Raw genomic sequence first — 14,410 nt, 5'->3', positions numbered from 1 at the left:
AAACCATCTATGTTCCTTCGCTAAGATTTTAACCTCATTGTCGTCAAATGCGTGGTTGCTAGCTTTTAGGTGCATATGTACTGCCGATTGAGGCCCACTAGTATTATCCCTGCAATGTTGATAAAGTCTTTTTTTGTGGGGGCGTGTTTAGGTTGAGAATATCTTATTGCAATTTTCTATGTTCAAGTCAGATCCACTTGTTAGACGTTGGAATAAACACGTCTCCACATTCAGTCGTGTGTGCTCCTTTCTCAACGGCTACAATATCACTATGGCTTTGAGGACAGTAATTTACAATACGTGATTGTAAATTGCTGTAATCTGTCCTGTTTGTTTGGTGTTGATGCTTTATATAATTGCAATGTGCAACAGTTATGTTTTAAAAAAGTTGTATATCCAGTATATATACATCCATAACTTGTCCAGACTATTTTTGAACAACGCCATTTTTTGTTGTTAGCGATTTAGAGTAGCAAAGTAAGAAATTAATTATTAGGTTCTTGCCGTTGAGCTTTTACTTCTTATCTTGAACGTGACATCTTTGCGACAAAAGACAACCCAAGCTGTCGAGCACGACTGTACAAGGAAGTGTTCTCGCGAGACTTAGCGAGCCCTTTCACTTCCCCCCGCCCCCTTCTCCCTCCAGACTCCCGTGTTGACGTTCTTCTGCTGCTGCTCTTGCTGCTGTTGTTTTTGCTGCTGGATGCGAGCACGACTACAGCCCGTGGAAGGAACCGCGAGACATTTCGTCCACAACTGTACATTTATACACCCGAGAAAGAAGAAAAAGAGGAAGGAGAAGGCGGAAGTACTACCTGCTCGCACTTTCGCTTTGCCACCCAAGGAAAGCCAGGTAGGTCGCAGCAAAAAAAAAAGCACATCCATGATTCAAATTACACGCACTCGATATTGGAACCATTTGCGTGGACTGTCTGTTGACGTAAGCGGCAGAGGAGAGGAGGATAGTAGATGACAACCTGCGCCGGCCTCATCCGGTCCGTCCGCTTGGCGTAGTAAGCATACTCGACGTAAAATGACATGATGCCCTTTTAAATTCATCTTTGCAACATCACCCGTAGCCATGGTTACCAGAACAGTGCACAGTCAGGCTTTCACTTTTGCTCGATGACGGAATGATGCACACGAATCCGATTGCTCCGTTTGTTTATGTTGGCTTGGCCTGAACATACAAGCCAAAATATTGAATTTTAAGAATTATTATATTGAATGTTCTTAGTCCCACACGTTGTACAAAAAATATGATAATGTGATACTTTTCCAAACCTGTTTTCACCTCCCCACCCCACACTGTTTACACAATTAAATCCATATTTTATTTCAGTGTAGTGTGATGCATGCATGAATGTTTAACTAGCATATCTTCTTCAGACTTGTCAGGATGTGGTTTCCCAATACTGCGTGGACTTCGCAAAAGTTTATATTACTGAGTCGTCCATCTTCCTCCTACATTCCCACATTATAACCAAACGTAAAAAGCATTCTGCTCATGTTGTCACTTTCTAAGCGCAAAATCAAAGTCTTGAGAAAACAAAAGCAACCTCAGCCAGTTGCCCAAAATAATTAATCAAATCACTCGGCGCCGACATGCATGCGAATGACAACAGCAATCCTCAGAATTTTTATCCTCCAAACAGTAAATATCATCTGATTTCTTTAGGTGTCCGTTAAACCTGACATTTTAAAAATATCTGGTGTGTATTTTTAACACAAGAAAATTGCAAACATCTGTTTTGGCTTTGGAATACGAATAATAATTGTTGTCCATTTTCTGATGTATGTTACGGACAAAGCATCATCTTCTGTACTGTCAATTTGAAATAGTGAAATGCTTTTTTTCCAACAAAGGTATAACTTTAAAAAATAATTGACAGAATAAACCATCTTAAAAACAGTCATTCGTTGCGGTCCTAATTGAGTGTTTTGACGATGTGGGGTTTGCGTGTTTATGTTTATGCACCGGCGCTGTTGCCAGATGGAAAAATTCCCCCGCTGCCAGTCAAGTCGCTGTGCAAGCCCTTGAATAAGTCGCCGGCTTATTGGCTTGTTGACACTTAAAAGCATCCACAAAAAGGCGCATCCGCATCCGAATCATGCGATTGGCGACAATGGCTTTGTTTCACATTGGCTTTGTGGTAAAGCTGAAGTGAATCTCAGTGGTTATTCATTTACAGTGCAGTGACAAAAAAAGCCACATTTGCCTTGCATCCATTTTTTTAAAGGACAGGTACATTATGAATTGATGAGTGTTAATCAGTGAGTGTTTTCCATGGTGGGGTGCGATACATGGGACGTGGAAACTTATGACATGCCCCTTCCCGCTTGCCACCATCCCGGCCTGTGAATTCAATCCTCCTGTGAACTTCATACACAAATTCTTTGGTCTAATTTGAGAAGTGACACACTTTCTTTCCACTTGGTGCCCCCCTCCTTCTCCTGACACCCCCACAAACACACCCTCCTCTTTCTAACAGTTTCACACAAATGCACACGGCACCTCAATGGTTTTGTACACATCCAAAATATCAGGGAAGACCCCCCCACCCGACCCCCTCACCAGCCTCCAGCAAGCTCTCTTTGGGGATTATTCCTGCCCACTCCTCATAATTCTTTCCATAAATCATATGTAGAGAAGAAAGAAAAAAAATAAAGCAAATATTTCTGTCGTTCCCAATACCTTGGATCAAATACTGTATGACTTTAAAATAGGATTTCAAAGTAAAACTTTGGGTCGTAAATGAGAAATTGAATATACAGTAATCCCTCATTTATTGCAGTTAATGCAGACCGGGAACACCCACGATTGGAAAAAAAAACTGCCATGTAGCAAACACTACATGTATTTGTAAATTTACATGTGTATGAGTACAAAAAATATTTATAAGGCCAAATTTAGTGGAACACAGTATAGGACGTGCGTAAAGAAGCGCAGTAAATGTTTGTAGTACCGTACAAAACTCTAATGCAATAAAGTAAACAGTCCACTATCAACATGCATTCTATATGAGTTTAGCTTTTGGTGCTGAAATGCACTGTTGCATTATGGGAAGACGGGTGAGCTTTCGTGGTACCTCTACTTACAAACGTCTCTTCATACAAGTCACAAAACACCTTAACGGGAAAATATTGCCCCTTGTTATGAAATAAATTTCAAGTTATGAAAAGTAGCGAGTTAGCATTTTTAACTGATTCACTGCCAGATGTAAAAAAAATTGTCCTCTCCAGTGCCAGGGTTTTTGTTATTATCACTCAAATTTCAGGGCCCACAGAATTTGAGTTTTGTTGTTGACTACATAACAATTCAATGCAGCGTAAGACATCTTAGACTCTCTTCTTTCATCAGAAAAAAGAATTAATTCCTAAGTTATATGAGTCTGGAGTTAGACGAGTTTGAAATGGGGGCAGCTGTACAAAATACAATACATACATATTGTTTTATATAGCGCTTTAACAACAGCTGAAGCTGTACCAATGCGCTATCATGGAAAAAAGGGAAATGCTGTCCCCTCGTGGAAGGGAAATATATTGCCAGATGTCTTACCAGCGCTTTATCGGCACCCCGCAAGAAAAACCAAAACCCCCAAAAATTTGAGAATGGCGCTTCGCGTCATATTTTCAATTCCCAAATAAATTCGGGGATGGCAGAGAATGAGTCAAAAGCCAACAAAATCTAACGTCCATGAATCTGTTTTTTTAATATTCTTTATTTTCATTTTATTTTATACATTGTGCACAATTCTCATTTTTACAGCAGCTCCTGTATTTTGTTTTTGCTGCTGTGAAATGTAAATGTCTTCACTGTGAGGTAAATAAAGTCGAATCTAATTTATTGTGCAGCAATCGAAACATGTATTTGTTACATATTTTGAGGCATTTTTAATCTTTAGAAGACATTTACGGAGACATTTTTGAAGGGCTTGGACGGATTAGGTCCTTTACATGGAAAACGCGTCTCTACTTAAGACATTTCTTCCAGAATCAATCTTTTCAGAGGCTTTGTCCATTTCTCCTCCATCTACATTCAAACTATCTATTAAAATAAGATCCAGCCGCCCCTCGTGTCCTCACCGGCGGGGCTGCCAATCGCTCCGAGACCCCCTCCGTCGTGCCCACGCACAGTGTCGCTCGCTTGTATTGAAGCCACAATGTCAACATCCGACGGGTGGGAGGAAACCGCTTTGCTTATTGTCAAAATAAAACCCAACAGCTGGAAGTCAAGTCGGCCTTTAGTTGTCTCGTAAACGTGCTACGATACTACAGATATCGACCACCTGTCTGTTTCCATGAGTCTATTTAGGTTTTGTAATGTATGGTTACCATAGCGACAAAATTAACATCCGGGGCCAACTGTGTACGTGCGCGTGTGTAGGGTATGGTCACTATTTTGGAACATTCCTGCTCTGTTGTATAGAGGGATCTATTTTGGCCATGCCGCTGGCTTGCACACGGCGCCAAAGGTTGTTTTTGATAACAATAACTACAAATGACGACGCACTAGTAAGCTATTTAGTGCTACAGTGGGCCCTCAACTTACGAACTTAATTGGTTCCCAGACAGAGTGTGTAAGGCGAAAAGTGTGTATCTAAAAAAAAATCCAATAGGAAACCATTAAAATGGGAATAATCAATTCCCGGGTTTCAATAAAATATACTTTTCAACTAGATAAGCCTTAAAACCACACACAACATACCTTAATCTATGTATAATACATGTGCTATTGTATTGTAATGAAAGAAATACACTGCATTGTATCATAAAGTCACTTTATTTACATTTGTGATGGTCATTTATGGCTTGATGGAATGGCGTTGGAGGTCGAAGGTCAAAGGGAATTGCTGTTTGGAAAGAGAGGCGCATTACATGAGGACTGTAATTAAAGAAATAAACTGTGCTTTTATTTACCTTTTTGATGGTCGTTGATGGCTTATGGAAGGAGAGTCACCTTCCATAAGGACTGTTGGTAACTAAACCTCTGGTGCTGTTCGGCCGTGTGCTTCCGCCGAAGATCACTCCGCCAGCCGTGGTGGGTGTGTATTATGAAAATAGTGCTTATTATAAGGTTTAATTTTCATAAATTTGACGTTTGTAAGACGAAAAGTTTGTAAGTTAAGGTGTTTGTAAGTTGAGGTCTCACTGTATATTCAAATTTCAGTTTACCAGCCAAAATTTTATTTTGAAGTCATTTTTCCCCTTTTCGATGATTTGAAATAGAATAAAAATAATAATAAATGCACTCCATCACGGGTTCAGTTGCAAAGGATGAATAAAGAGATGGAAATAGATGAACCCATTATCACCTCTTTGGAGTTAAAAATAGAACAGATCAGCGCTGCGCGATACCGGCAACATTTTATATGACGAGATTCACCGCTTTGTAGGATTATTCCCGAATACGACATGAACATATTGGTTATTTTCTGAGTTGAACTCGAGTATAATTTGAACAAACTCTTTGCAATTTGCAAGAATCGACCTCCGTCGTCCTTGTTTTTGCCGTGACATTGTCTTTCTTGGCATAACCGTCTCCTACCCTAAGCTCAAGTTCACGTTCCTTGAATGTCCTTGTTTTTATGCCCTCATCTGATTTATTCTTCCACTTTGGAGCTCTTCTCCATCCAATTAGCCCGTCTCCACCTGTGTCTGTCCGTCTGCAGCTCTGCGGGGGAAACAGAGCGACGAGCCCCTCCGCCATGTTTGGCCGCTCGCTCGCCGTCATGCAGAGCGCCATCCTTCCCTTCTTCCCGCTCGTCTTCTTCTCCCTTTTGGTTCCGAGCACATCATCTCAGAGTGAGGCGGACGTGATCGTCGTGACCCAAGCGGGCAGAGTGCGGGGCATCCACATGCCCGTTCTGGAGCGGGGTCACGTCACGGCTTTCTTGGGCATCCCTTTTGCCGAGCCGCCCGTCGGGAAGGGCCGTTTCCGCCCGGCCGAGCCCAAGCGTCACTGGACGGGCGTGTATGACGCCCGTCACTACCCCAACGCCTGCTACCAGTTTGTGGACACCACCTTCCCCGGCTTCACGGGCAGCGAGATGTGGAACCCCAACAGGGAGATGAGTGAGGACTGCCTCTACCTCAATGTGTGGGTGCCGCCGTCAACCAGACCTCACAATCTCACCGTCATGGTGTGGATCTACGGCGGAGGTACGATGCGTCCAACTCTTTCTTATAGCTGCAGTTGAGACTGTCAGCATGTTGAGAGTAAAGGGACAATCAAAGTCACACACATGCCCAGAGTAAAGTTTTGATGTTCTCGGAGGCTTTTCCTGACACAGCAGTTATCTTGCGAAAAATTGGACGTCTTCTTAAAATTGATGAAAAGACAAGAAGGGGAACAGTTCAGTGAGGCTGCCGAAAAGTACGAAGGAAAACATCATCAGGAAAAGCTGACTAGAACTTCTGAACTTCTAATGATTGTGATTCATTAACTCATTCACTGCCATTCCCGAATTTATTCAAAAATTGAAAAGCATGACGTGGAGCGCCATTCCCGAATTTGTTCAGGTATTGGTTTTTCATGCGAGGGTGCCGATAATGTGCTGACCAGACAGATAAAGTGCTGGTCAGACCTCTGGCACTGTTTTTCCCTCCCACGAGGAAGCAGCATTTGCCTTTTGTACAGCCGCCCCCATTTCAAGCTCAGATAACTCCAGACCCATATAACTTTGGAATTAACTCATTTTTTTCTGATGAAAGAAGAGTTCAAGGTCTTTTACGCTGCATTGAATGTTTCTGCTGCAATTTAAGTGAAAATGACAAAAACCCTGGCACTGGAGTGGACACGTATTTGCACATCGTCTGGCAGTGAATGAGTAAATTTTACAAACAGCCATATCTCCAGATTGGTGTGCGCACATATGCAATCTAATTATCAAAGTTCTTTTACTGGCCAGAATTCACATCGCTTTTTTTTTAAATAAATATCACAAAACTAAGCCATCTGAATTGCAGGTGGTGATTTTTTTTTTTTACCACAACGTGAAACAATAATTTTTAAGTGTTTTTGCAGGATTCTACAGTGGTTCTTCATCACTGGATGTGTACGATGGCCGCTACCTAGCTTACACGGAGACGGTCATCGTGGTTTCCATGAACTATCGCATTGGCGCTTTCGGTTTCCTGGCTTTGGACGGCTCGTCTGAGGCTCCGGGCAACGTGGGCCTGCTGGACCAGAGGATGGCTTTGCAGTGGGTCCAAGACAACATCCACTCATTCGGGGGAAATCCCAAACAGGTTTGGTTTTTTTTGTCATTTTTGGATGCCGGCTCACTGTGAGTGATTCAGACTAGTTTTTCCGCTTGAAAAAAAACAAGGTGACCATCTTCGGGGAGAGCGCCGGCGGCGCCTCGGTGGGATTCCACCTCTTATCTCCGGATAGCCGGCCTGTCTTCACCAGGGCAATTCTCCAGAGCGGGGTCCCCAACACTCCCTGGGCCACCGTCAGCCCTGCCGAGGCCCGCCGGCGGGCCTCGCAGTTGGCCAAACTGGTGGGCTGCAACTGGGGGAACGACACCGAGCTGGTCGACTGTTTGCGTACCAAAACGCCACAGGAGCTCATTGACCAGGAGTTTCAGGTAATATTTTCAGGTAATATATAGTTTCAGGTAAAATATATATATATATATATATATATAGATATATATATATATAGATAGATAGATAGATTATTCAACAGTAGCCAAAATGAAACTGTATAGTGCCACTTAGCAGTTTTTTTTGACGACGATACTAGTGCAGCGTGTTCTACCGGAAACAAATTCCTTGTGTGTTCTACATACTTGGCAATAAAGATGATTCTGATTCTGATTATCCTGTGACTGTAAAGTGTCCTTGAGAGTTTTGAAAGGCGCTTATAAATGAAATTTATTATGATAGATAGATAGATAGATAGATAGATAGATAGATAGATAGATAGATAGATAGATAGATAGATAGATAGATAGATAGATATAATTTTTTTTAGATTTATAATATATATATATATACAGTAAAGTCTCGTTATATCGATATCGGATATATCGATAGTCCCGGTTATATCGATATTATTTCTATGCACGCACGGAGAAAATTACATGCGCGCAGGGTCGGATATATCGATAGTCCCGGTTATATCGATATTTTTTCGGACTCCCTTGAATATCGATATAACGAGACTTTACTATATATATATATATATATATATATATATATATATATATATATATATAGAGAGAGAGAGAGAGAGAGAGAGAGAGAGAGAGAGAGAGAGAGAGAGAGAGAGAGAGAGAGAGAGAGAGAGAGGGGGGGGGGGGGGGGGGGGGGGTGAAAATGATGAGAGAAAAAAAAAGTCAAAATCTTGAAGTATCAAATATTGCTTACGACATTTATTTCTATTGAAAGCGACCACAGTATTTTGATATCCAAATTAATGCAGTTGCTGCCTCCAAGTAGCAAAACTGAGCAAGAATTGACAAGATGTATAAAATAAATAAATGACATCGCGGACATAATAATAATAATAATAATACTTTCATTTATAAGTGCCTTTCAAAACACTTTCCAACACATGATAAGAACATAAAAGTTTTTTGCAGGTGAGCAGGAGGAGTTTTGCCTTGTCAAAATGGAAATTCCCTCATTATTTTAGTGACTCAACTAAAAACAGAAATATTAAGATTTGATGGGCACACCTACCGTCGACAGAATGTTAACTAGCTTTATTTTTTTTAACTAGCTTTTTTTTAATGGATTGTGTACATTAACTCATTTGCTGCCATTCCCAAATTTATTCGGGAATTGAAAAGCATGGCGTGGAGCGCCATTCCCAATTTTTTTCGGGTTTGGTTTTTCTTGTGCGGGTGCCTCTCATGCGCTGGTAAGATCTCTGGCAATGTTTTTTTTCCATTCCACGAGGGGGCAGCATTTCCATTATTTTCATGTTAGCGCTTTGTTACAGCCTCAGCTGTTGTTAAAGCACTATATTCCGGGTTACGCTGGCGCGTGTGGCTGCCGCTGCTCACCTGCAGAAAAAAATATCCTGTGACTGTAAAGTGTCCTTGAGAGTTTTGAAAGGCGCTTATAAATGAAATATATTATTATTATTATTATTATTATTATTATTATTATTATTATATGAATCAATATGTATGTATTGTATTTTGTACAGCCGCCCCCATTTCAAGATCAGATAACTCCAGACCCATATAACTTAGGAATTAACTATTTTATTCTGATGAAAGAAAAGAGTAAGTTTTTTTTTATAGCCCTGGCACTGGAATGGACACATTTTTTGCACATCGTCTGGCAGTCAATGAGTTAACTCGCTTCGATAACAGTATGTTGTTGCTGTTGTTTTTTTTTAATGGATTTTGTACATTAAAATAAGGCTAATGGGAGAATGTCAGCTTTTTTACGGCATCATTTTGACGCATGTCGAACTTGTCTGTCAAGCACATTTGTGCCATTTTGCGAGCAGGTCCTCCCTTGGATGTCCATCTTTCGCTTTTCCTTCGTCCCCGTGGTGGACGGCGACTTTGTGCCTGACACGCCGGAGGCCATGCTCAACGCGGGCAACTTTAAGGACACTCAAGTGCTTCTCGGAGTCAATCAGGATGAGGGCACCTACTTCCTGTTGTACGGCGCGCCCGGCTTTAGCAAGGACAACGACAGCCTCATCTCCAGGGGGGACTTTCTGGAAGGTGAGACTCTTTTTATGGAATTCCTGCTCAGCCTTTGAACGGTGGGCTCTCTCTCTCTCCGTAAGGCACAAAGCTGAGCGTGCCGCATGCTAACGACATTGGGCTGGAGGCGGTGGTGCTTCAGTACACTGACTGGATGGACGAAAACAACGGTGCCAAGAACCGCGACGCCTTGGACGACATCGTGGGCGACCATAACGTCATCTGCCCACTGGCTTTCTTTGCTCGCGCCTTATCTCAGCACAACGCTCTCAAATCCAACGCCGGTACGTTCACTCCCTCACCGTTCAGTATCGAGGATACGTTCCATTTCACTAATTGACTTATTCATTGATAGTTTTCTGGAAGCTGTCTTCCAGTATTTGCTGGAAAAATCGGCTCATGTCTAATATCAATATTTTGCTTTGACTCCATCTTGGGGCATCTTTACAAAAAGTAGTCGGACACTAGGTGGAAAAATTTGGACCTTAAAGCCGACAAGGTATGACGTTAACTTATGTTAAGCGGCAAGTCAAATTAATCTAATGCAATGGTCGCCTAAATCCAGTGGCGGGCCGTGGATTTCATCGCTAGGCCTTCACTAGTGCTATGTCTGAATCAATCCAGACTGAAAAAAGTGTGGTGTGATTTACAAGTCCACTAGAGGGTACCATTAGCCGAGAAATAACTGACCGACCTTTCTTAATGGTGCTCATTTTTTTCTTGAAAAGTCCATCTTGAAAATGGCTTTAACAGTAAATCTCCAACCACATCCATTTCTTCTCATCCTTCAGCAATTTTGGGTTGACAAAACTGCTATTAAATCAACACAATATATTTGCTTATGCAGCTCGCGACCGATACAGTGTGCTAGCTCTGGCCAGTATGCTCTTGTCACGAGCGGCGAGTGATCAGAGCAAAACTCTGACGTTGACCACGGCCTGCATTAAGGCCCTGGTACCTCTCTTGGGTTGCCAACTCCAAATCTGATTGGTTAAAGCAACAGTCTCATTGACATTTATTTTTATGCTCCAGGGCCTGCAGGACTCATTGTGAAGGCGTCCAGGTAGATTTCTGACCCTGGTAACAATGAATGCTTAAATACGAAAACACACGTTTGGAAGCAACGCAACAGGGGAAAAGTAATGAAAGGAAGCTAGAAGACAATTTGAATTATTTAATAAGAATTCATGGCTTTGCAGGCCTTGACGATCCGCCACTGCCTAAACCCATCCTTCCTAAAGCAATCCGAGAATGACTGCCGGCCACCGCAGGACTTTAAAACAAACAAACAAAAAAAAAATGTTGATTGTTTCACACATCATGCTGTCTTTCATCCACACTTCCAAACTTCTCATCCCATGGTCTGCAATCAGGGGTCTTTCTCTACCTTTTCGACCACCGAGCGTCCAACCTGCCCTGGCCCGAGTGGATGGGCGTCATTCACGGCTACGAGATCGAGTTTGTCTTTGGCCTTCCCCTGGAAAAAAGATTCAACTACACACAGGAGGAAGAGAAACTGAGTCGCCGCACCATGAGATACTGGGCCAACTTTGCACGATCCGGGTAAGATATGTTGGAATTTGTTATTGGGGGGGGGGGGGGCGGCAATTGGATCAACCTGGTCACCGTCCCGTCCGTAGCAATCCCAACGTGAACGTGGACGGCACGGTGGAGAGCAGGAAGCGATGGCCTCAGTTCACCGTCGCCGAGCAGAAATATGTGGCGCTCAACACGGAACCTGTCAAGGTCCACAGGGGTTTGAGGAACCAGATGTGCGCCTTCTGGAACCACTTCCTGCCACGCCTTCTCAACATTACAGGTAAGATCTACTGAGTAAATAAGTGGCAGTGGTGGCGGGAAATCGCAGTTCTCCAAAGTATGGATACTCGAGCTAAAAGCATGCTACTGTCATGTTCCTCCCCCCTAGACAACATCGATGAGGCCGAGCGCCAATGGAAAGTAGAATTCCACCGCTGGTCTTCTTACATGATGCACTGGAAGAGCCAGTTTGACCATTACAGCAAGCAGGAGCGCTGCACCGATCTCTGAGATTCTCGGGAAGGGAGGTGGGTTAGGCGGGCGTCCCCAAGGGGGACGCTGGCGGGTTGAAACCGCAAGAGAGAGTCCTGACGGAGTGGGCAAGGTTATTTCCTCCTATCGACTTTATTGACAGCAGTACATCGAATTTTCAAACACTGTACATCTTTATTTATTATTTTTGAATGATTCAAGTTAATTTATTGACGACACATAAATACAACATGCGTGTGTGTGTGTGTGTGTGTGTGTGTGTGTGTGTGTGTGTGTGTGTGTGTGTGTGTGTGTGTGTGTGTGTGTGTGTGTGTGTGTGTGTGTGTGTGTGTGTGTGTGTGTGTTACAGAAGTGAATAGCCTGATTTGCTGTCATATCGCACTGTTTTTTGTTTTTATCCCCCAACACATCAGGGTTTGATTATTTTGGTGTTGGTTAATCTTCCCCCATGGATGTAAAAACAAAACAAACAATCGTGTCCTTCATCGTCAATGGAAGCCATTTTGATCAGGAATCGCTCCCTCTCTAGTATGTAGTGGCCTAAGTAGTGACTGTACGATTTGATAGTGCTGTTGCAACTGTAGTGAGTGTTAGCTATCCACTAAATAAACATCCACAATGCAATTTTGATGAGGTAGTCAAACATATTTTGAATTATTTTTATTTGCTGGATGAATTCTTGCGAAAAACAGGGACGGACATAAAGTGCAAGTTTGGATTTGTTCTGTAAAATACACGCAGTTTAAAACAATAGAATGAATTCTATGTATTTACAAAGTCATCGGTTTGTACTTTTTTTTAATCATATCCACCATGACTTACTATTGTTTATTTACGTTTTGCTTTGCTGTCATTTTGGGGCCACTGAATGTTGTGTGAATATCTTCATATGGTCAGGCTTGTGTCACTTTGTCTAGTAGAAAAAAGGATATTTTGCTAACCTCTTGTGGCACCCACACATAACTACTAAATGTTTTTTTGTGTGGTAGTTTTCAATATTATTATTATTATTCATCCGAGGTAAAAGCTTGGCCAAAACAAACATGCGAATCAAACCTCTGAAGATGCAGGACACTGATTCCCTGTGGCGACCCCTTGAAGGGAAAAGCCCAAAGGAAAAGAAGATTATTATTATTATTTGTGAGTATAGTTTTTGATTTTTTGAATGTTACTGTGCCAATGACCATTTTGTGTTTGGGAGCCTTTTACTGAGCGAGTTGCTTGTTCTGTAGCCACAAAGGGACATAAGTCTTCTTGTGCCGGTCCCAAGCCCGGATAAATACAGAGGGTTATGTCAGGAAGGGCATTCGACGTAAAAGCTTGGCCAAAACAAACATGCGGATCAAACCTCTAAAGATGGAGGCCACTGATTTGCTGTGGCGACCCCTTGTAGGGAAAAGCCCAAAGGAAAAGAAGAAGATTCTTCTTATTATTGTTATTAATAATAATAATACATTTCATTTATAAGGTCATTTTACAGTGACAGGATAATTTTTTCTGTGGATGAGCAGCGGCAGCCACACGCGCCAGCGTTCACTCAACCCAGAAGTAACTCAATAGAAAGCTAGCTAGCTAATAGATCGCTGTCTCGCCAAATAACTATAACATACTGTAGTACATTTAATTTACAAACAATTGGTTATTGTTGCTGTTTGTGGGGTTCATTGTCATTGAATTGTGGGTTGGGCATTTCACTCACTCTTCTTAGGGTTCATTTGTTACTATTTATTATTATTTAACATTTATTCTGCAACCTGTGCAACAATGATTTCATTAATAGTATACTCTCTCAGAATTCATATGCAGTGATTAAATAGTTGGGAATGAGTGAATGATTTTGGAGAATGGAGTCATTCATCCAATTACTAGAAATACATTTTTAGTTGAGCCGGGAATCAAAGCAGGCTCTGTGTTTGTGACTGCCGTATTTTGCAGTGATGCTGCCTGGAAAAGGGAATCAAGACATCCTTTCGGTGATTAGTTTTTGTGCTTAGTGGCTCCCAACCTTCACTATCAATTGCCGTCCAGCTTCCCGTTATCCGTCATCCCTCTCCTGTCCCCCGTCCCGCCTCCTTCTTTGCTCTCACTACTGTGCCCCTTTGGCCATCTCGCTCTCTTTTCTCGTTAGACTAATGGAGGCTGAGTAATTCACTCAGCGTCGGGATGATGTGACAGAGCGTTGGCTCACCCTCTGGCCTGCCTGCCAGTGGAGCACGATGAATGGATGGAAAAGGCGAGGGAGGAGGCGGAACTGGGGTGGGGAGTGTGTGTGTGTGTGTGTGTGTGTGTGTGTTTGGGGGGGCGTTATGTGATGGAAAGATGAAAAGACAGAATCACATAGTTGCATAACACACATGAGAGCAACTGACTGGATGTTGCTTCAAGTTTTTACCCTTGGATTAATATCTGGCCATTTGTGTTCAACTCAATTATTTCCTTATTCAAAAAAAATAATGAACATTTCAGCTACTGATATAATTTGAGTCCCCAAGTGTGTGGATTTTTGTCGGATTTTGTCATTTCGAACTTCAGAGCTTCAAATGCGAGTTTATCTTTCATATACAGCAGTGCCTTGAGATATGACTTAGTAACAGACATCCAGACGATTTTTTTTGCTTTGACTCCCAGTATGGTGACAGTAAACTCATTTGGATAAGCAGCACTTTGGGAACTAGTGGCCAATTCACCCCCAAAAAGACGCA

At 42.3% G+C, this 14,410-nt stretch overlaps 2 protein-coding genes across 3 annotated transcripts in view; both read left to right on the top strand.

Moving 5' to 3' along the window:
- Positions 1–780, top strand: part of sh3tc1 (SH3 domain and tetratricopeptide repeats 1) — a 16,485-nt gene extending 15,705 nt beyond the window's left edge. For both annotated transcript variants that reach the window (XM_088990037.1, XM_088990035.1), the window contains exon 20: positions 647–780. In XM_088990037.1, coding sequence (XP_088846163.1) covers positions 647–659 — 13 coding nt within the window. In that variant the 3' untranslated portion in view covers positions 660–780. The remainder of the gene's footprint in view (positions 1–646) is intronic.
- On the top strand, positions 704–14,410 carry ache (acetylcholinesterase (Yt blood group)). Its single transcript, XM_088990054.1, has 9 exons — positions 704–853; positions 5,673–6,162; positions 7,028–7,251; positions 7,332–7,592; positions 9,473–9,695; positions 9,761–9,961; positions 11,051–11,240; positions 11,318–11,496; positions 11,605–14,410. Exons 1-9 carry the CDS (start codon positions 704–706, stop codon positions 11,724–11,726), a joined length of 2,040 nt encoding a protein of 679 aa, XP_088846180.1. The 3' UTR covers positions 11,727–14,410.

The sequence above is a fragment of the Hippocampus bargibanti genome, linkage group LG02 (genome assembly GCF_051943395.1).
Source record: "Hippocampus bargibanti isolate YZ-2025 linkage group LG02, ASM5194339v1, whole genome shotgun sequence".
NCBI lineage: Eukaryota > Metazoa > Chordata > Actinopteri > Syngnathiformes > Syngnathidae > Hippocampus > Hippocampus bargibanti.
The sequence above is the reverse complement of the archived record's forward strand: the minus strand, read 5'-3'. Positions and strand labels throughout refer to the sequence as shown.

Excerpts from the sequence above, each read along its gene's own strand:
- ache (XM_088990054.1), top strand. The coding sequence starts at position 704 with ATGCGAGCACGACTACAGCCCGTGGAAGGAACCGCGAGACATTTCGTC. Across the intron at positions 7,252-7,331 it reads TCGGGGGAAATCCCAAACAG|GTGACCATCTTCGGGGAGAG; the intron begins GTTTGGTTTTTT and ends AAAAAAAACAAG. Across the intron at positions 7,593-9,472 it reads TCATTGACCAGGAGTTTCAG|GTCCTCCCTTGGATGTCCAT; the intron begins GTAATATTTTCA and ends TTTTGCGAGCAG.